Source organism: Pseudophryne corroboree, chromosome 1 (genome assembly GCF_028390025.1).
Source record: "Pseudophryne corroboree isolate aPseCor3 chromosome 1, aPseCor3.hap2, whole genome shotgun sequence".
In the NCBI taxonomy this organism is placed as follows: Eukaryota; Metazoa; Chordata; class Amphibia; order Anura; family Myobatrachidae; genus Pseudophryne; species Pseudophryne corroboree.
In genome coordinates this window covers 84072825-84096132 of record NC_086444.1, presented here as the reverse complement: position 1 = coordinate 84096132, position 23308 = coordinate 84072825, and the positions used below count along the sequence as shown (strand labels likewise).

General features: G+C 43.9%; 1 protein-coding gene across 1 annotated transcript in view; it reads right to left on the bottom strand.

The window, feature by feature from the left end:
• The window catches only part of WDR70 (WD repeat domain 70), a 672355-nt gene that overhangs the window by 136256 nt on the left and 512791 nt on the right, over positions 1-23308 (bottom strand). The window contains exon 13 of the mRNA XM_063961183.1: positions 1188-1272. Coding sequence (XP_063817253.1) covers positions 1188-1272 — 85 coding nt within the window. The remainder of the gene's footprint in view (positions 1-1187; positions 1273-23308) is intronic.

Here is a 23308-nt window from a genome sequence, read left to right as displayed (position 1 = left end):
ATTGGCATGCAAATAAGCTGTGGTGACTGCCTCATAGCGCTTTTATACAGAGTAAGAGACTCAGTTGCACGCAGATGTACAAGATTGTAAGCTTGTGAGCAGGGCCTTCCTACCTCTGTCTGTCTGTCTGCTTTGCCCAGTTTTGTTTTATAATTGTTGTTCTAATTGTAAAGCGCAACGGAATATGCTGCGCTATATAAGAAACTGCTAATAAATAAATAAATAAATGTCACATATCAAATTAATTAGCAGAGTTTCGTTAAGTGGTATTGTCGCACTGCATTGCAACATAGATGCAAATTTGGGCAAGGATGACGTAAAAAGGCATTCGGTGCAAGCGGAGTCACATGGGACCTGGCACGGTGAGTAGGGCTGTTTGGCATGGTGAGAAGGGCCGTTTGGCACTGCGAAAAGGGCCGTTTGGCATGGCGGGAAGGGCCGTTTGGCAGGGCGGGAAGGGCAGTTTGGCAGGGCGAGAAGGGCAGTTTGGCAGGGCGAGAAGGGCAGTTTGACAGGCCGAGAAGGGCAGTTTGACAGGCCGAGAAGGGCAGTTTGGCAGGGCGAGAAGGGCAGTTTGGCAGGGCGAGAAGGGCAGTTTGGCATGGTTAGAAGGGCCATTTGGCATGGCGAGAAGGGCAGTTTGTCAGGGCGAGAAGGTCTGTTTGGCACGGTGGGTAGGGCTGTTTGGCACAGTGAGAAGGGCTGTTTGGCACGATGAGAAGGGCCGTTTGGAACGATGAGAAGGGCAGTTTGGCAGGGCGAGAAGGGCTATTTGGCAGGGCGAGAAGGGCTGTTTGTGGCACGGCGAGAGAGAAGGGCTGTTTGGCACGGCGAGAAGGGCAGCTTGGCACGGCGAGAAGGGCTGTTTGGCACGGCGAGAAGGGCTGTTTGGCACGGCGAGAAGGGCTGTTTGGCACGGCGAGAAGGGCTGTTTGCCACGGCGAGAAGGGCTGTTTGGCACGGCGAGAAGGGCCACTTGGAATGATGAGAAGGGCTGTTTGGCACAGTGAGAAGGGCTGTTTGGCATGATGAGAAGGGCTGTTTGGCGCGACAGCAGCAACAATGCATAAGGACACATATGTAGCTACCGCTAATATTACTGTGTGCTACTCTATACATATATAACCTAAATACATGTACTAGTGACCCTGCTATAACACTAGACCTAGCAGAGGCGGAATACTTACATGGGGAAATAGTTTGTCAGTCCAGTGGCCATGTGCATTGGCTTCTTAAAGTTTCTTATGTCCCATGTCTTTAAAGTATCATCTCCTGAAACACAGACAATAAATAATGTGCATTAATAGCGTGCATGGTAAAGCAGACTGCACAGAAAACATCACATATATCTTCTATCTAATACTTGCTGTATTATCTAAACCTGATAATACCTGGGATGGGTGTGGATCTACACCAGGGATTCTCAAACTTTTTTGAATCACGGCGCCCTAGAGTATCAGAATTTTTTTTAACTGCACCCCTAGGCCAAGTTTCTTATTGAGAAATGTAGAAAGAAATGTGTTAATATGTCATCCCTAGGTTCAGTTGTGTGGTGAGGATTTGCTTCTGATTGTCTCCATATTGTATGATTGGCAGCCACCAGCACTGGTTTTTCCTATTACATTGACCATAAATAATTTTAATTGGTTCTGGACCATCAATTCAAGGCACCCTTGCAAGTGTTCCGGGACACCCTAGGGTGCCACGGCACACAGTTTGGAAACCACTGATCTACGCTAAAAAGGTCTACAGTCAATAGGTCTACTACTAATGGTAGACACAGGCTCGGACTGGCCCACAGGGGTACAGGGGAAACCATTGGTAGGCCCCTCTATCTTTGGGCGCCTCCTCCTCCTCTAGGGATCATGTTCTAGACCGTGCACTTGAATTATATATTATACATATGTTAACTTGTACTGCACAGGATTATGATGTATTCTCTACAGTGCATTGCTGTCATTAATCTGACACATTATCATACATGCACTAGCATTAATTACTATATAAATGATCAATGAGTCCAGACCAGGTACTCTATAATGGATAGCCAAACCTCAGTGGTGGCTGGCCACACCCCCTTTAGAGGCTGGCCACACCTCTAATCATGGGCCCCTACCACTGCATACCCCCGGTGGGCCCTTCATGCTCCAGTCCGACACTGGGTAGACATGCATTAGATCAAAAGGTTGTCAGGATCAAAAAGTCTACATAGAATAGGCAGACAGTAGGCAAAGTCGATAGGGTCAAAAGGTCGACGTGGACATAGTCGACACATAAGTGTACCGCGTCCCCTCGCATTTGGGCACGGTGCCTTGCTTCGCTACCACTGTGCTCGGCACAGGTTACTATTCCCAATCGTAGTCCACGTGGATGGTAAAGTAGGAAAAACGTGAAAATAATAATAATAAAAAATAAATACCCTTGACCCTGTCGGCCTTTTAACACTGTCGACATGTTGAACTGTTTATCTTTTGACCCAATGCACGTCTACCATTCGTGGTAGACATATTGACTGAGGACCTTTTTAGTGTAGATCCATAGTCCGGATACCCCTGGGCAGCACTGTGGACAGAAATTATGTATTGTACAAAATAACAAATAGGATCAAATAGGGTGAGATGTAGCAAAGCTTGGAGAGAGCTAAACGGGATAATTTATCGATGAGTGATAAAACTTGTTGTGTATGATAAATGGTGCAAACAGCCAATCAGCTCTGAACTGTCATTTTTTAAACACATGACAGATGAGATCTGATTGGCTGAAACACCATTTACCATACGCAGCGAGATTTATAATTCACAACGAGTTTGATCGCTCGTTGATAAATGGGCCAATGTACCAACCAGTCAGCTCCTGTCATTTTTTAAACGGAGATGCACTTGACCATGTTACTTCCGGTGGGAGAGAGGCGCGCACCAGAGGGGTGGTGTGCGTGCCTCCACCATTGTTAAATAATTTACTAACCGGGTCATTTACAAATACGGTATAACAAGTTAAATGCAGTGCATTTTTTTTAATTTATTTACTTTGTTGGATACATCTGCTTAACTTGCGGGCACTGAAGAAATCACTTCCGGGGGATATTCCGTACGTTTCCTGATGGTGGAACACAGATACTTCCTGTTCATATGTGGTGATTATTTTTTCACTGTTTTTAGAAGGTTTTTATACTAACAAGGTAGCAATTTGCATTAATGTAACTTCTATTAGACAAAGGGATCAAGAAATATCCTGTTTAAATGTTTTTAATGAAGTTTTAAAGTGTTGTATTGTAAACTCGCCCCCTGGAGAAACAGGAAGTGGGAGAGATAATTTTATATGCTATAAATATAGTGTTTAGAGACCACTCCATTACACCCTGAGGAAGTTGAAACGCGTTGGTGGTTTGGAGGAGTTGTCTTTTGGACCTGGCAGGACCTAATAGTCCGACACCGGGTGGTCTTCTGTATGCCGGCGGTCGGGCTCCCGGCGCTCAGTATACCGGCGCCGGGAGCCCGACAGCCGGCATACCGACACTTATTTTCCCTCGTGGGGGTCCACGACCCCCATAGAGGGAGAATAAAATAGTGTGGCGCGCAAAGCGCGCCACCGTGCCCATAGCGTGGTGAGCGCAGCGAGCCCGCAAGGGGCTCATTTGCGCTCGCCACACTGTCGGTAAGCCGGCGGTCGGGCTCCCGGCGCCGGTATGCTGGTCGCCGGGAGCCCGACCGCCGGCCAGCCGTAGTGAACCCCCGACACCTATAGTAATCAGCGGGAAAGAAGTTTGCAACCCGGGGTTTAACATCTCTACTTTCCCTGAACGGCACATTTTTTGAGGTTTAAATCAGATGAAAATGTTGCTAACGTAGTACATTTGTGTTTCTTAGGTAATCAAGAAATTGAGCACAGAGGACCACAAGTTGTCTACCCTGAATGCAATGTTTTTGGCCTAATCAACGCCAAAAGATGGTACGGAGTAAATTGGACTGGGTATCTGCTATGGTTTATATCTGACCCACGGATGTGCACCATATATAGTGGTCTTTTTGTGTTTTTGTGGCAATCAAGAATTATAGATCGAAGGGAAAGACTGAAGAGACTCCATTAGAAGAAAGAAACGGAAAGTGTGCTTTTTAACGGACTGCTTTATTAAGACTTTGAATATATAACAGATCCTAATTATTCCAACTGGGAGCGCATAGTCTACATTGTTTTTATATGTTCATTTGTAACGATTGATCATAGTTGTTTCGAATGTGCAGCACCTGTTGTGGAGCGCGGGATATTACTATACCGTACATGCATACATTTTTCAAACAGAGCCTCTAACATGGTAGTTATGACTTGATTGGTTGGTATTTTCTCTCTCTATACATTATCTCTTGCCAAGGTTTGATATACCTTGCTCCTATCTCCGTGACAAAATACAGATGCTCATTTCCCCTGCATTTATGATCTCATCAGATTGCCCAACACCTTAAGGCAGGGTTCCTCAACACTTGGAACATACAACCTCTCCTATAGTACAGAATACAGATTAAAATAAGATTAAAAGGCGTTTATTGTACATAAAACAAATGAAAAACAAATCAGGTGGTGAGAATTAAAAACACTGAGGGCTATTTATACATAACTGTAGTATCAGAAATAAATGTAAATATCTTAAAGCAAATTCTGACATTATAGCCCAGGTTTTAAGGATTTCCATGCTTGAGCACAAGTGACTTCATTCTGACTTTTTTTTCAAACATAGAAGTCTATTTACTAAACCTTGGACGGAGATAAAGTACCAGCCAACCATCTCGTAACTGACATTTTTCAAACACAGCCTTCAACATGAGTTAGGAGACGATTGGCTGGTACTTTGGGGGTCATTCTGACCAGATCGCACGCTGCAGTTTGTCGCAGCTCAGTGATCGGGTCGAAACCGTGCATGCGCTGGCGCCGCAGTGTGCCGGCGCATGGCGGCCGTCGATGCCTAGCGATTGCCTCTGAGGCAGAGGCGGTCGCTGGGAGAGAGGGGGCTGGACGGCGGCGTAAAGCCGCTGTTTAAGGGGTGCGGTCCGGCCAACGCAGGCATGGCCGGACTGTTGGGGGTGGGGGTGGGGGGGGGGGGGGGGCGCGGCGGCTGCAGGACATCACACGCAGCTGCTGCCGGCCAGGGAGCGACGAGTAGCTCCCGGGTAGCACGCTAAAACTGCGCTGGTCGGAAGCTACTCTTGAAGTGCAAAGGCATCGCCGCTGTGCGATGCCTTTGCACTTCTGCGGGGAGGGTGCCGGCACTGACATGCGGGGAGGTCTAGCCCTGTGCTGGGCATCCCCCCGCATGTAAGTGTGAATGATCGTAGCTGTGCTAAATTTAGCACATCTACGATCAACTCGGAATGACCCCCTTTATCTCTATACACGCTTATAGTACATCTCCCCCAAACAATACTAGATTGAAGTCAGCAAGCTGGATCACATTTAATTTAATTTTGTATTCCGTGCACCTGACTTCAGCATGCAAAATGTTGGGAGGTATATTAATGTTCAATGCTCAAGACAATCATAAGTTAGTCACTAACACCATGAACTTTGTCATACGGAGCAGGGTTGTATCCTTCAGTCTCCCAATGGGAAGTCAGGGTTTGGGAGGTTCTTTGCTGATTGCTTGAAGCAATACACAGAAAAGTAGGGTCTCACCAAGAGAGAACAGCAGTATCAGGGGCGTAGGCAGGAATTTGTTGGCCCCATAGCAACATTTGAAGGGGCCCTGTCCTAATGCTTCTAGAGAGACACCTATCTGCAGCAGTTGTTCATTGTATGTCCTATAATAGTGCCCTACTTTACTTACTGAACTATAGCAGCGCCTTAGATAATATTATTCCCCATAGAACTGCCCTCGTTTATTTTATAGACCATAGTATGTCACATTGTAAGGCTGCCAGTACACACTATGCAATACAGTACCCCTAGCTCACATTACTATATACAGTGTCCACAGTTCATATTATGCCACATTAATGGGCCCCCAGTTCAAAGTATGCCACGCTATGGTGCCTCCACTTCATACTGTGCCACATTACAGTGCCCCAGTTCATATTACTACATGTAACATTATAATGCCCTCCAGTTCATGTTTTACCACAGTAGAATGAGCAGGTCCAGGAGTGTAACTACTGTAGATACAGTATATTGTAGTACGAAAGGCAAAAGTTTGTAAAAGCCCCTATGTACCACCCAATGGTTGAAAATGTATACAACACATGTAACTGTGACAGGGAACGTGGCCCCTTTCAGCTCTGGGCCCCATAGTAGCTGCTCTCCCTGCACCTATGGCAGCTACACCCTGTATATAACACATGTAATTGTGACAGGGAAGGTGGGCCCTCTCAGCTCTGGGCCCCATAGCAGCTGCACTCCCTGCACCTATGGTAGCTACACCCTGTATATAACACATGTAACTGTGACAGGGAAGTGGCCCCTCTCCGCTCTGGGCCCCATAGCAGCTGCACTCCCTGCACCTATGGTAGCTAAGCCCTTGAGCAGTATACTGTATGTGCCATTATATAAGCCGTATTATATGCGCCTGGTTTACACAAAGAGAACAGTGGTACAGATGTGTCCTCATACATCTTGCCACAATACACCAAGTAGCGGGAGATGCCTGGCGTGAGTGAACCGACAGGTCCCGTGCAACTCCGTTTTCCTACAAAACACTGTATCACGGCATTTCGTATGCAGATACAGCCGCGGTCGTACTCAGAATATAGACATGACGCATATCATTTTAATCAGCATAAGCTGCTTGTGTGTCAAATTAGCATGGCAATGCAAATAAGATGCATTTTAATTGGAAACGTTGCATGAAAAGATGCTCAGCATGGCGTGATTAGAAGGGCTGTTTGACGTGCAGGGAGGATAGATATAAGTGCACACATCTGTACATGTGCCAGGATAAAATAGGATTTTAATGACCTACCGGTAAATCCTTTTCTCGTAGTCTGTAGGGGATATTGGGAATCCATTAAGTACCATGGGGTATAGACGAGTTCACTAGGGGGGTCATTCCGATCCATTCGCACGCTGCGGTTTGTCGCTGCGGTGCGAACAGGTCTGGAATGCGCATGCGCACGGCCGGGTTATGTCGCGGATAACGAAGAATGTGGTCGCAGAGACGACCGCAAGAATATTGACAGAAAGAAGGCGTTCCTGGGCGTCAACGGACCGTTGCCTGCCGTTTTTGGGGAGTGGTAAAGAAAACACAGGCGTGTCCAGGAGAACGGAGGGTGGATGTCTGACGTCAAAGCCGGCCCCAGCATCGCTGAGATCGTCGCACAGGGTAAGTATGTCCAGGGCTACTCTTGTTCTGCTTGAATTTTTTTTAGCTTAGCAGGGCTGCACAAGCGATCGCAGCCCTGCTAAGTTAAAACACACTCCCCTATAGGCGTGGACTAGTTGATCGCAGCAGCAGCAAAAAGTTGCTGGCTGCGATCAACTCGGAATGACCACCTAGGAGCCATGGGCACTTTAAGAATTTGATAGTGTGCGCTGGCTCCTCCCTCTATGCCCCTCTGCTGCGGGGTACACTGAGCTCCACAGGGAATGACATTGGGGATGTCCTAAAGCAGTTCCTTATGGGAGGGGACGCACTGTAGCGGGCACAAGAACCCGGCGTCCAAAGGAAGCATCCTGGGAGGCGGAAGTATTAAAGGCATAGAACCTTATGAACGTGTTCACTGAGGACCACGTAGCCGCCTTGCACAATTGTTCAAGGGTCGCACCACGACGGGCCGCCCCAAAAGGTCCAACCGACCAAGACTAATGGGCCTTTATGGTAGCAGGAGCTGGAAAGCCAGCCTGTACGTAAGCATGTGCAATCACCATTCTAATCCATCTGGCCAGGGTCTGCTTGTGAGCAGGACAGCCATGTTTGTGAAAACCAAACAGAACAAAGAGAGAATCCGACTTCCTCATGGAGGCAGTTCTCTTCATGTAGATACGGAGAGCCCGTACCACATCCAAAGACCTCTCTTTGGAAGACAAGTGAGGAGAGGCAAAGGCCGGAACCACGATCTCCTGATTAAGGTGGAAAGAAGACACCACCTTCTGTAAATACCCGGGACGTGTTGTAAGAACCGCCCAATTACGGTAAAAAAATCAGATATGGTGACTTTCAAGACAAGGCACCCAAATCTGACAGCCATCTAGCAGAGGCAATAGCCAGCAGAAACAATACCTTAAGAGAAAGCCATTTAAGGTCTGCAGATTCCAGAGGCTCAAACGGAGACCCTTGCAACGCCTCCAAAACCACTGACAAGTCCCAAGGGGCCACAGGCGGGACGTAGGGAGGTTGAATCCGCAACACACCCTGAGTGAACGCATGTACATCAGGTAAAGTTGCAATTTTTCTCTGGAACAAAACCGACAAGGCAGAAATATGAACCTTGATGGGGGCCAGACGAAGGCACAAGTCCAGCTGCCCTGTTGTAGAAAGGCCAAAAGTTTGGCCGTACTAAACTTGTAAGCGTCATGATTGTTAGATGTGCACCTGGCAAAGTAAGAATTCCAGACCCTATGGTAAATCCGAGCAGAAGCTGGATTCCGGGCCTTCAACATAGTTTGAATGAACGCCTCAGAAAAATCTTTGGCCCTCAAGACGGAAGCTTCAAGAGCCACACCGTCAAAGCCAACTGGGCTAAATCTTGATATACACAGGGGCCCTGAACAAGGAGATCTGGGCGCTGTGGAAGTAGAAGGGGACGTCTGAGAACCAATGCCGTCCGGGTCAAGCGGGAGCGATCAGAAGTAGGATTCCTCCTTCTTGCTTGAACTTCCTTATTACTCTGTGCAGGAGTGACACCGGAGGAAATACGTAGGGCAGCTGAAAGTTCCATGGAATTGCCGGTGCGTCCATGAACGCTGCTAGAAGATCACTTGTCCTTGCTCCGAAGACCGGAACCTTGTGATTGTGTCGAGACGCCATCAGGTCCACATCTGGAAGGCCCCACATGTCCACGAGGAGTTGAAACACTTCTGGATGGAGGCTCCACTCTCCGGTATCTACGTCCTGACGACTGAGAAAGTCCGCTTCCCAGTTTAGGACCCCCGGAATGAATACTGCCGATATAGCTGGCAGATGGCGTTCCGTCCACTGAAGAATCCTTGATACTTCCCTCATTGCCATGCCGCTTCGAGTGACGCCTTGATGATTGATGTATGCCACCGTGGTGGCGTTGTCCGACTGTACTTGAACAGGTCTGTTCCGTATTAAATGCTGGGCCAAGTTCAATGAGTTGAGCACAGCCCGCAATTCCTGAATGTTTATCGGGAGTAGAGACTCATCCTTGGTCCACCGACCCTGAAGGGAGTGTTGCTCCAACACCAAGCCCCAACCTCTCAGACTGGCATCCGTCGTCAGAAGGACCCAGTTGGAGATCCAGAAGAGATGACCCCTGCTCAATCGTTGGTCCTAAAGCCACCAGCTCAGTGACAGACGAACCTCCGGAGACAAAGAGATCATTTGAGACCTGATCCGGTGAGGTAGGCCGTCCCACTTGGCAAGAATCAGCTTCTGCAGAGGGCGGGAATGGAATTGAGCGTACTCCACCATGTCGAAAGCCGACACCATGAGACCTAGCACTTGCATTGCCGAATGTATCGACTCTTGCGGACGAGATAGGAAGCATCGAATCCTGTCCTGAAGCTTCAGGACTTTCTCCTGAGACAAGAGCAACCGCTGGTTGTGAATGTCCAACAACGCCCCCAGGTGCACCATGCTCTGTGCAGGGACCAGGGAAGATTTCTTCCAGTTGATGAGCCACCCGTGAGCTTGCAGAAACTGGATAGTCAGATCCAGATGGCGTAGGAGAATTTCTGGGGAATTTGCCAGGATCAACAAGTCGTCCAGGTACGGTAGGATCCAGACCCCTTGACGGCGGAGCACAGCCGTCATTACCGCCATGACCTTGGTGAAGGCTCGCGGAGCCGTGGTCAAATCAAAAGGAAACGCCCGAAATTGGTAATGGAGGTTGCCAACCGCAAACCTCAGGTATTGCTGATGAGACATTGCAATGGGAATATGCAGGTAAGCATCCTGTAAGTCCAGGGAGACCATATAATCCCCAGGTTACAATGCCAGAACAATAGAGCGAAGAGTTTCCATACAAAACTTGGAGACCAAGACAAGGACTTGAGGATGAGAATGGGCCGGGATGACCCATTCGGTTTCGGGACTAGGAACAGCGGTGAATAGTACCCCTTGCATCTCTGAGCCAGAGGCACCTGTACTACCACTCCTGTGTCCAGGAGGGACTGTACCACCGAATGAAAATTTTTTGCCTTCACCTGATTCGAAGGGACGTCTGTCAGGCAAAATCGGTGACGGGGATTGATTTTTGAAGGATACGGCGTATCCTCGAGTGACGACTTCCCGTACCCAGGCATCGGAAGTGGTCTTTAACCATTCCTGGGTATACCCTAGAAGTCGGCCCCCCAGCCTGGGATCCCCTAGAGGGAGGCCAGCCCTGTCATGCAGCAGGCTTATCAGTCTTGGAAGCAGGCTGATGGGCAGACCAGGCCCGTTTGGGTTTGGCCTTATTGGGTTTGGAAGTGCGAGCCTGTTTCAGGTACGCCTGACCCTTTGCTTTCCCTGAAGGATGAAAGGAGCGAAAGGAAGTACTCTTAGCCTTCAGTATCGAAGGAGCAGTACTAGGTAGACAAGCTGTTTTAGCAGAAGCTAAGTCAGCCACAATCTTATTGAGGTCTTCTCCGAAAAGGATGTCTCCCTTAAAAGGGAGTACCTCCAGGGTTTTCTTAGAGTCCAGATCCACGGACCAGGACCGCAACCATAGAATCCGGCAAGCCAGTATGGACGTAGTAGAAGCCTTGGCCGCCAGGATACAGGCATCAGAAGCTGCCTCTTTAATGTAATGGGAAGCTGTGACAATATAGGATAAGCATTGTCTAGCATGATCAGAAGCGTTGGAAGACATCTCAGCTTCCAACTCCTGAGCCCGCGCTTCAATAGCCTCTGCAGCCCATGTCGCTGCAATAGTGGGCCGATGCGCAGCACCTGCTAAGGTGTAAATCGCCTTTAAACAACCCTCCGACGCTTATCCGTCGGTTCTTTCAAAGACGTGACGGTAGTTACTGGCAGAGCTGAGGATACCACTAGCCGCGCCACCTGTGAATACACTGGCAGGGGTGTTTCCCAATTTTTACTTAGCTCTAGAGCGAGGGGATAGCGAGCCAGCATCTTCTTGTGAGGCGTGAATTTCTTTTCCCAGGACTCCTGACGTGTGTCAACTAAATGATCAGAGTGAGGTAAAACTTGTTTAACCACTTTCTGACGTTTAAAGCTGGCGGGTTTCTTAGGGGCGGCATCAGGCTCCGGGTCATCAGTAATCTGAAAAATGAGCCTGATAGCCTCCAACAAGTCAGAAACATCCACCTGGGAAACAAGATTCCCCATCAGAAGCGTCAGGATCAGAATCTGTGGGGTCAGTATAAACGCCATCCTCATCACATGAGGTGTATGGGACGTTGGTTGATTGTGAGGAAGTAATGGCCCGCTTAGAGGACCCCTTGGTCTTAGGCGGGTGAGGGTTAGACTTCCGAGTAGTCAGTGATTGGTTCAATTGCTGTAACTGAGCAGGCAGTTGATCTGCCCAAGGCGGGTTAACCGCGGGGAACATAAGCGGTTGTACCGGCACAGGAGGTCCCATAGGGGGCGTTAATCTAGTTACCAGCATATCCAAAAGTGCGGAGAAAGTAGCCCAAGGCGGGTCATTTTGAACCCCCGTTGCTACGATTCCACTGGGGGGGGGGGTAAGGAGCCCCCAGAACCTGAACCCTCAGCTGCCTTGTAGCTGACATATCCGAAAGTTCAATGCAGGGCAACCCAGTACAATATCAGCAGCACAATGCCTGACAAGAACCCCCTGTGCAGTGTAACAGCACAAATAGGTAATTCGAGAGGTATATGGTGACTAAAAATCACAGAGAAAAATACACACTGAGTATATCTTGTGAAACACCTATATTAAATGATAAACCTGATGCACTTAGCCCCCTCGGGTCACAGAATATAGGGATAGCAATCTGAGTGAGATACACAAAATGGAGGTCACACAGCAGCTATACGCACACACACAGTCACATTACACAATGCAGAAATTATGACATGCAATAAAACTGCACTGGACTAGCAATACAAAGTAGTACTAAGTATAGCTATACACTCAATAGATATAACAATGCACAGTAAAGACTGGATGTATATCACAGGGTACTTGTACTATATAACCCTGACTAAATGCACTCTTTCTTATTAACTAACACTGTCAGAAGACATGTAGAATACTTAAGTGTCCTGTAAAATGCACAGCGCTGACATGAAGGCGTCTTTACAGAGGAGGATTTGCCCAAACAGTCCCAGGATCAGCTCAGCTTGTCCTAATGGCGCCCAAACGCGGACAGGGAGTGAGGGAGAGAGAGAGATGCAGCTCCAGGGCGGGAACATTTACTCTAAATGGCGCCCTGGGGCTGTGGGAGGGGCTACAGGTCAAAGCCTTATCCCCCTGCTGGACTTAACCACCGGGTACTATGGGCTTATAAAAACGGTTTATGAGAGAAAACCGACCTGTGCCCTTGCCCTGGTGGTCTAGTGGGGTCCCTGTACTGCCACAGTGTCCACGCCAGCGTGCGCGGCCCGCCGAGGGAATCTACTTACCTCCTCCCTGAGTACGGCCATGAGATCCAGGAGAACAGCGGTAGTGTGTGTGTGACTAACTGTAAGTACCCGGCAACCAGGGTGCGGGAGTATACAGCGCCGCTGGGGGAGGTGATGGAGCTGCAGCAGGAGATGTCTGACTGACATCTAACACAGTCAGTGTCTCTGCTGCAGCCCTTGAAGTCTTCATTTTTCATTAAAAGCGTCTTCTCAGGGTTGCTGGAGCAGCCCCCCTGTTGTATGCCTGCTTACTGCATAGGACCAACTACAAAACTGAGCTCCTGTGCACGGAGGCGTGGTTATAGAGGAGGCAGTGCTATGGATTCTGGGAAGACGGTCAAAGATTTGAGCATGTTGGTGCCTCGGATCAAGATCCTACTAGCCCAATGTCATTCCCTGTGGTGCCCAGTGTACCCCGCAGCAGAAATTCTATTTTCTCTTACGTCTTAGGGGATACTGGGAATCCCTTAAGTACCATGGGGAAGCACCAAAGCTCCCAAACCATGTGGGAGAGTGCTGAGGTTCCTGCAGAACCGACTGACTAAACTGAAGATCCTCAGAGGCCAAGGTATTGAACTTGTAAAATTTAGCAAATGTGTTCGAACCCGACCAAGTAGCTGCTCGGCAGAGCTGTAACGCCGAGACACCCCGGGCAGCCGCCCAAGATAAACCCACCGACCTAGTAGAGTGGACCTGTACAGATTTTGGAACCGGCAATCCTGCTGTTTTTGTTTTGTTTTGTATATTTATATTAAAATATCACATTTTTCATTTCACTTCTAGTAGATGTGGAGGTCCCGGGCGTTGGTCTAGAGCCTCTCACATCCGCATTATAAACCTATCACTATAATTATTTAAGATGTTCACTTATTAAACACAAGTTATTAATTGCACAGTGTGTTAACCTACTGATGCACCCATCTGTCTTTGGATAGAATTTATTAAGTAATTTTATTTGATCTTAATCTATACAATTGATGAAATTCAATATATCATAATCATAATTGTCACCTCTAATTTATCATGATTAGTATTTTGGAAATTTGATCGGGGTATGATCCACTATATATGTTAATAGTTAGATATTAGGGTATTTAATGAATAGAACAATATGAATCGGAGTGTGCCACATTAATATAGATAAATATATACAATTAAAGAATATATGTTATCGGAAGGGACTAATTAATTAAACAACTATACATGAATAAAATTAGACACTAAGTATTAAATTACAGTTAGTTATGTTATAATCGGCTTTGATGGAATTTATGACATGAAGGGAATGGAGGTTGATTTAGATACGCTTCTAGACATACATATATGCATACACATTCTCTATTAAAGAGGGGTGGTTAACAACAAGGGGTATTTCTTTAGGAACATTATTGTAGCAGTAGGCCAGATATCAAAAGCACTTTCCACATTATTTGCTATGTTTGCCATTTGTAGCAATCTCCTCAGATGATCAGGTAATTTATTAGATCCTGTATATCCCCCTGTAAACGGAACGGTGAGAATAGGTATTTGACTGGCCATCCCTGTCAAATGAGCCGGTCTGCACTTAACGAGCCGTATTGGATCTTGACTCGCCTCCTTATTGGCCATCTTAGATTTGAATTGAGGGACAACCCTGTTTAAACACAGCAGACCCGTTTATCGGGTTTGGCTCCATGATTAAGCCACGGGTGAAATGCGCATCGGAGTGATGAGCCGGGAGTAAAGTGTGCACTCCTGCATTACTGTCAATCATTTCTAGATTTATATCACATGTTTTGAAGGTGTTATTAATGTATCATATGTCTTTTTGAGAATAATTGAGGTAGTATAAATGAATGCACCTAGACTTCAGATTACAACGTTAGGGCTCATGTTAGTAGTAGCGCAGATACACAGTGAAACATAGACGCTTGTCCTGGGCAGCGTGGTAACAATTTAGTGAGACGCCCTGTCATTGAGTGCTATTAACAGCGTGTTCATATTGTAACAACCAGTAACAATTAAAGTGAGAACTGTGCCTAGAATTTATTCTGGAGCAATATTCATTAGTATTATTAGTCTCATATCCTGAGGACAACTACTTTTGGCTGCCATTAACAGCATATTAAATTGCGTGCGCATTGATCATTAAATCAGTATCGAACCCCACACATCAGAAATATATGAGGGGCTTATTGTTGAGGCAGTCTGATGAACACACTCACAAGGTTTCATCCTGCTGCTGATACCTTGTGAATTAGACTTATAGGCCCTACACACATGCCGATTTTTTTGAAAGATATGAACGATCTCGTTCATAAATGAACGAGAACTCGTTCATATCTTTCAGTGTGGAGGCTCCAGCGATGAACGATGCGCGGCCCCGCGCTCGTTCATCGCTGGTCCCCAGTCGGCTGTGCATGCAGGCAAATATGGACGATCTCGTCCATATTTGCCTGCACTTCAATGGAGCCGCGTGACGGGGGGAGTGAAGAAACTTCACTCCCCCCGTCACTGCCCCCCCGCCGCCGGGTCGCTAGTGTGTAGGGCCCCTAAGAAAGATACATTGATACAATTTTACTGTGACTAAATGCAACATGGATACATTTGTATATAAATTGACTTGTGTGGACAACACAGTGTAGAGCTCAGAGAACAGATGATTGTTAAATCATAGCTGCACAGCTAATTCTAATCACTTGCTATCTTTATAATTTGATGAGCAGTTGTATCCACACTGACAGCACGAGATCGATATTAAGAATCTGACTCCTGGGAGCAGTCATTATCAAAAATTAAGACTGCAAGAGGAGTGATTTATGTACACTCTAATTAACCATGTATGCGAACAGTAAGGCTGATATACAGCGATTAATAGAGTTTAAATATCTTATTGAATGTTCTATGCCTATGTATTGTATTGTAAAATCCTTATGTTGTCTTATAGATAAAAGTATTAAAGATGACAGAAGAAAACAACAGAAGACGACGAAAGTCAGAAAGACAGACAGAAGACAAAAAAAGAAGAAAAAGAAAGGGAAAGAAAAAGAAAGAGAAAATAATGAAATAAAGAAAAAGAAAGCAGTAAGAAAGAAATTAAGAAGAAAATAGAAAAAAAAGATAGTATTAAAGAAGATGAAAGAGAGCAAAGAAAGAAAAGAAAGAAGCAGAACGAAAGAGAAAGAAAGAGTAATTTGTGAGTTGTAAGTATATAATGGTTTATATGTCAATTTGTGTATCTGTCTGACATCTTATTGCGTGTTCTATGCCTATGTATAGTATTGTAAAACCCTTCTGTTGTTTTATAGATAAAAGTATTAAAGACAACAGAAGAAGATGACAGAAGAAAACAACAGAAGATGACAACAGAAGAAAACAACAGGCAGAAAGACAAAAGAAAAAAAAGAAGAAACAGAAATAAAGAATGAAAGAATGAAATAAAGAAAAAAGAGAGAAGGAGAAAGAAATGAAGAAAAAAGATAGTATTAAAGAAAAAAGTAAAGATGAAAGAGAAAGTAGAAAAGAAAGAAGCAGAACAAAGATAGAAAGAATAATTTGTGAGTTGTAAGTATATATAATCGTTTATGTCAATTTGTGTATCTGTCGGAAATCTTGTTGAATGTTCTATGCCAATGTATGGTATTGTAAAACTCTTATGTTGTCTTGTAGATAAAAGTATTAAAGATGACAGAAGAAAAAACAACAGAAGACGATGACAGCAGAAGAATACGACAACAACAATCAGAAAGACAGACAGAAGAAGAAAAAAGAAGCAAGAAAAAGAAGAAAGAAATGAAAAAGAAAAAAGAAGCAAAAAGAAATTAAGAAAAAGAAAAAATAAAGAAAAAAGATAGTATTAAAGAAAGATGAAAGAGAAAGAAAAAGAGGAAAGAAGCAGAATGAAAGAGAAAGAAGAAAGCGTCATTTGTGAGTTGTAAGTATATAATGGTATATTTGTCAATTTGTGTATCTGTCTGAAATCTTGTTGAATATCATATGCCTATGTACGGTATTGTAAAATCCTTATGTTGTCTTATAGATAAAAGTATTAAAGACGACAGAAGAAAACAACAGAAGACGACGACAGTCAGAAGACAAAAAAAGAAGAAAAAGAAAGAGAAAGAAAAATAAAGAAAAAATAATGAAAGAAAAAAGAAGAAGCAGTAAGAAAGAAATTAAGAAAAAAGATAGTATTAAAGAAGAAAGATGAAAGAGCAAAGAAAGAAAAGAAATAAGCAGAACGAAAGAGAAAAAAAGAGTCATTTGTGAGTTGTAAATATATAATGGTTTATATGTCAATTTGTGTATCTGTCTGACATCTTGTTGCATGTTCTATGCCTATGTATGGTATTGTAAAACCCTTATGTTGTCTTATAGATAAAAGTATTAAAGACGACAGAAGAAGATGACAGAAGAAAACAACAGAAGAAGACAACAGGCAGAAAGACGGAAGAAAAAAAAGAAGAAATAGAAATAAAGAAAAAAGAGAGAAGCAGAAAGAAATTAAGAAAAAGAAAAAAGATAGTATTAAAGAAAAAAGTAAAGATGAAAGAGAAAGTAGAAAAGAAAGAAGCAGAACAAAGATAGAAAAATAATTTGTGAGTTGTAAGTATATAATGGTTTATATGTCAATTTGTGTATCTGTCGGAAATCTTGTTGAATGTTCTATGCCAATGTATGGTATTGTAAAACTCTTATGTTGTCTTATAGATAAAAGTATTAAAGATGACAGAAAAAGATGACAGAAGAAAACAGCAGAAGACGATGACAGCAGAAAACGACAACAGACAGAAAGACAGAAGAAGAAAAAAAGAAGCAAGAAAAAGAAAAAAGAATGAAAATGGAAAAAGCAGAAAGAATTTAAGAAAAAGAAAAAAGAAAGAAAAAAGATAGTATTAAAGAAGAAAGATGAAAGAGAAAGAAAAAGAGGAAAGAAGCAGAATGAAAGAGAAAGAAGAAAGCGTCATTTGTGAGTGTAAGCATATAATGGTTTATATGTCAATTTGTGTATCTGTCTGAAATCTTGTTGAATATCATATGTCTATGTACGGTATTGTAAAACCCTTATGTTGTCTTATAGATAAAAGGATTAAAGATAACAGAAGAAGATGACAGAAGAAAACAACAGAAGACGACAACAGTCAGAAAGACAGGCTGAAGACAAAAAAAGAAGAAAAAGAAAGAAAAAATAATGAAATAAAGAAAAAAGAAAGAAGCAGTAAGAAAGAAATTAAGAAAAAGAAGAAAATAGAAAAAAAGATAGTATTAAAGAAGAAAGATGAAAGAGAGCAAAGAAAGAAAAGAAGAAAGAAGCAGAACGAAAGGAAAAGAAGGGGTAATTTGTGAGTTGTAAGCATATAATGGTTTATATGTCAATTTGTGTATCTGTCTGACATCTTGTTGCATGTTCTATGCCTATGTATGGTATTGTAAAATCCTTATGTTGTCTTATAGATAAAAGTATTAAAGACGACAGAAGAAAACAACAGAAGACGACGACAGTCAGAAGACAAAAAAAGAAGAAAAAGAAAGAGAAAGAAAAATAAAGAAAAAAAAATGAAATAAAGAAAAAAGAAAGAAGCAGTAAGAAAGAAATTAAGAAAAAAAAGATAGTATTAAAGAAAGAAAGATGAAAGAAAGCAAAGAAAGAAAAGAAAGAAGCAGAACGAAAGAGAAAGAAAGAGTCATTTGTGAGTTGTAAATATATAATGGTTTATATGTCAATTTGGTATCTGTCTGACATCTTGTTGCATGTTCTATGCCTATGTATGGTATTGTAAAACCCTTATGTTGTCTTATAGATAAAAGTATTAAAGACAACAGAAGAAGATGACAGAAGAAAACAACAGAAGACGACAACAGAAGAAGACAACAGGCAGAAAGACGGAAGAAAAAAAAGAAGAAACAGAAATAAAGAAAAAAGAGAGAAGCAGAAAGTAATTAAGAAAAAGAAAAAATATACTATTAAGAAAAAAGTAAAGATGAAAGAGAAAGTAGAAAAGAAAGAAGCAGAACAAAGATAGAAAGAATTTGTGAGTTGTAAGTATATAATGGTTTACATGTCAAGTTGTGTATCTGTCTGACATCTTGTTGCATGTTCTATGCCTATGTATGGTATGGTATTGTAAAACCCTTATGTTGTCTTATAGATAAAAGTATTAAAGATGACAGAAAAAGATGACAGAAGAAAACAATAGAAGACGATGACAGCAGAAGATGACAACAGTCAGAAAGACAGAAGATAAAAAGAAGTAAGAGAAAGAAAAAAAAATGAAAATGGAAAAAGCAGAAAGAATTTAAGAAAAAGAAAAAAGAAAGAAAAAAGATAGTATTGAAGATGAAAGAAAAAGAAAAAGAGGAAAGAAGCAGAATGAAAGAGAAAGAAGAAAGCGTCATTTGTGAGTGTAAGTATATAATGGTTTATATGTCAATTTGTCTATCTGTCTGACATCTTGTTGCATATTCTATGCCTATGTACGGTATTGTAAAACCCTTCTGTTGTCTTACAGATAAAATTATTAAAGACGACAGAAGAAGATTACAGAAGAAAACAACAGAAGACGACAACAGAAGAAGACAACAGGCAGAAAGATGGGAGAAAAAAATAAAAAGAAAGACAAAAGAATGAAATAAAGAAAAAAAAAAAGAGAAAGAAGAATTTAAGAGAAAAAAAAGAAAAAAGAAAGATGACAGATGAAAGAGATGGAAGAAAGAAAAAGAAAAGAAAGAAGCAGAACAAAAGAGTAAGAAGAAAGAAAGAGTAATTTGTGAGTTGTTAGTATATTATGGTTTATATGTCAATTTGTGCATCTGTCTGAAATCTTGTTGAATGTCCTATGCCTATGTATGGTATTGTAAAATCCTTATGTTGTCTTATAGATGAAAGTATTAAAGACAACAGAAAACTAAAGAAGAAAACAGAAGACGACAACAGAGAGAAGTAAAAAGAAGCAAGAAAAAGAAAGAAAGAAAGAAAGAAAGAAAGACTGAAATAAAGAAAAAAGAGAGAAGCAGAAAGAAATTAAGAAAAAAAGAAAGAAAAAAGATAGTATTAAAGAAAAAGTAAAGATGAAAAAGAAAGCACAAAAGAAAGCAGAACAAAGAAAGAAAGAATAATTTGTGAGTTGTAAGTACATAATGGTTTATATGTCAATTTGTGTATCTGTCAGAAATCTTGTTGAATGTGCTATGCCAATGTATGGTATTGTAAAACCCTTATGTTGTCTTGTAGATAAAAGTATTAAAGATGACAGAAAAAGATGACAGAAGAAAACAACAACAGAAGACGATGACAGCAGAAGAAGACGACAACAACAGTCAGGAAGACAGACAGAAGAAGAAAAAAAGAAGCAAGAAAAAGATATGGAAAAGAAAAAAGAGGCAAAAAGAAATTAAGAAAAAGAAAAAAAGAAAGAAAAAAGATAGTATTAAAGAAGAAAGATGAAAGAGAAAGAAAAAGAGGAAAGAAGCAGAATGAAAGAGAGAGAAGAAAGCGCCATTTGTGAGTTGTAAGTATATAATGGTTTATATGTCAATTTGTGTATCTGTCTGAAATCTTGTTGAATGCTCTATGCCTATGTATGGTATTGTAAAACCCTTATGTTGTCTTATAGATAAAAGTATTAAAGACGACAGAAGATGACAGAAGAAAATAACAGAAGACAACAGAAGAAGACAACAGGCAGAAAATAAGATTTTACTCACCGGTAAATCTATTTCTCGTAGTCTGTAGTGGATGCTGGGGACTCCGTAAGGACCCTGGGGAATAGCGGCTACGCAGGAGACTGGGCACAGCTAAGAAAGATTTAGGACTACCTGGTGTGCACTGGCTCCTCCCACTATGACCCTCCTCCAGACCTCAGTTAGGATACTGTGCCCGGAAGAGCTGACACAATAAGGAAGGATTTTGAATCCCGGGTAAGACTCATACCAGCCACACCAATCACACCGTATAACTCGTGATATGATACCCAGTTAACAGTATGAACATAACAGAGCCTCTCAACAGATGGCTCAACAATAACCCTTTTAGTTAATGATAACTATATACAAGTATTGCAGACAGTCCGCACTTGGGACGGGCGCCCAGCATCCACTACGGACTACGAGAAATAGATTTACCGGTGAGTAAAATCTTATTTTCTCTGACGTCCTAGTGGATGCTGGGGACTCCGTAAGGACCATGGGGATTATACCAAAGCTCCCAAACGGGCGGGAGAGCGCGGATAACTCTGCAGCACCGAATGAGAGAACTCAAGGTCCTCCTCAGCCAGGGTATCAAATTTGTAGAATTTTGCAAACGTGTTTGCCCCTGACCAAGTAGCAGCTCGGCAAAGTTGTAAAGCCGAGACCCCTCGGGCAGCCGCCCAAGAAGAGCCCACTTTCCTCGTGGAATGGGCTTTTACAGATTTAGGGTGCGGCAGTCCAGCCGCAGAATGTGCAAGTTGAATCGTGCTACAGATCCAGCGAGCAATAGTCTGCTTAGAAGCAGGAGCACCCAGCTTGTTGGGTGCATACAGGATAAATAGCGAGTCAGTCTTCCTGACTCCAGCTGTCCTGGAAAGATATAATTTTCAGGGCCCTGACTACGTCCAGTAACTTGGAATCCTCCAAGTCCCAAGTAGCCGCAGGCACCACAATAGGTTGGTTCACATGAAAAACTGATACCACCTTAGGAAGGAATTGGGAACGAGTCCTCAATTTCGCCTTTCCCATATAAAATACAGATAAGGGCTTTTGCCAATTCTGATACACGCCTGGCCGACGCCAAGGCCCACAGAATGACCACTTTCCACGTGAGGTATTATAGCACCACGGATTTAAGTGGCTCAACCCAATGCGACTTCAGGAAATCCAACACCACGTTGAGATCCCACGGTGCCACTGGAGGCACAAACGGGGGCTGACTATGCAGCACTCCCGTAACAAAAGTCTGAACTTCAGGCAGTGAAGCCAGTTCCATTTTGGAAGAAAATCGATAGAGCCGAAATCTGGACCTTAATGGAACCCAATTGTAGGCCCATAGTCACCTCTGACTGTAGGAAGTGCAGAAATCGACCTAGCTGAAATTTCTCCTTTGGGGCCTTCCTGGCCTCACAGTACGCAACATATTTCCGCCATATGCGGTGATAATGGTTAGCGTTCACTTCTTTCCTAGCTTTAAATAGCGTAGGGATAACTTCCTCCGGAATTCCCTTTTCCTTCAGGATCCGGCGTTCAACCGCCATGCCGTCCAACGCAGCCGCGGTACGTCTTGAAACAGACAGGCCCCCTGCTGCAGCAGGTCCTGTCTGAGCGGCAGAGGCCATGGGTCCTCTGAGATCATTTCTTGGAGTTCTGGTTACCAAGCTCTTCTTGGCCCACCCGGAACAATGAGTATAGTTCTTACTCCTCTCCTTCTTATTATTCTCATTACCCTGGGTAAGAGAGGCAGAGAAGGGAACACATACACCGACTGGTACACCCACGGTGTTACCAGAGCGTCCACAGCTATCGCCTGAGGGTCCTTGACCTGGCGCAATATCTTTGTAACTTTTAGTTGAGGCGGGACGCCATCATGTCCACCTGTGGCCTTTCCCAACGGTGTACAATCATTTGGAAGACTTCTGGATGAAGTCCCCACTCTCCCGGGTGGAGGTCGTGTCTTCTGAGAAAGTCTGCTTCTCAGTTGTCCACTCCGGGAATGAACACTGCTGACAGTGCTAACACATGATTTTCCGCCCATCGGAGAATCCTTGTGGCTTCTGCCATCGCCATCCTGCTTCTTGTGCCGCCCTGTCGGTTTACATGAGCGACCGCCGTGATGTTGTCTGACTGGATCAGCACCGGCCGGTGTTGAAGCAGGGGTCTAGCCTGACTTAGGGCATTGTAAATGGCCCTTAGTTCTAGAATATTTATGTGTAGGGAAGTCTCCTGACTTTTCCATAGCCTTGGAAGTTTCTTCCCTGTGTGACTGCCCCCCAGCCTCGAAGGCTGGCATCCGTGGTCACCAGGACCCATGCCTGTATGCCGAATCTGCGGCCCCCTAGAAGATGAGCACTCTGCAGCCACCACAACAGCGACACCCAGGCCCTTGGAGACAGGGTTATCCGCCGATGCATCTGAAGATGGGACCCGGACCACATGTCCAACAGATCCCACTGGAAAATCCTTGTATGGGACCTGGCGAATGGAATTTCTTCGTAAGAAGCTACCATCCTTCCCAGGGCTCGCGTGCATTGATGCACCGACACCTGTATACGTATTAGGAGGTCTCTGTCTAGAGACGACAACTCCTTGGACTTCTCCTCCGGGAGAAACCCTTTTTATCCTGTTCTGTGTCCAGAACCATACTCAGGAACAGTAGACGCGTCGTAGGAACCAGCTGCGACTTTGGAATATTCAGAACCCAGCCGTGCTGTTGTAGCACTTCCCGAGACAGTGCTTCTCCGCCGAACAACTGCTCCCTGGACCTCGCCTTTATAAGGAGATCGTCCAAGTACGGGATAATTATTTCGGCCATTACCTTGGTAAATACCTCGGTGCCGGGGACAGACCAATGGCAACGTCTGGAATTGGTAATGACAATCCTGTACCACAATTTTGAGGTACTCCTGGTGAAGAGGGTAAATAGGGACATGCAGGTAAGCATCCTTG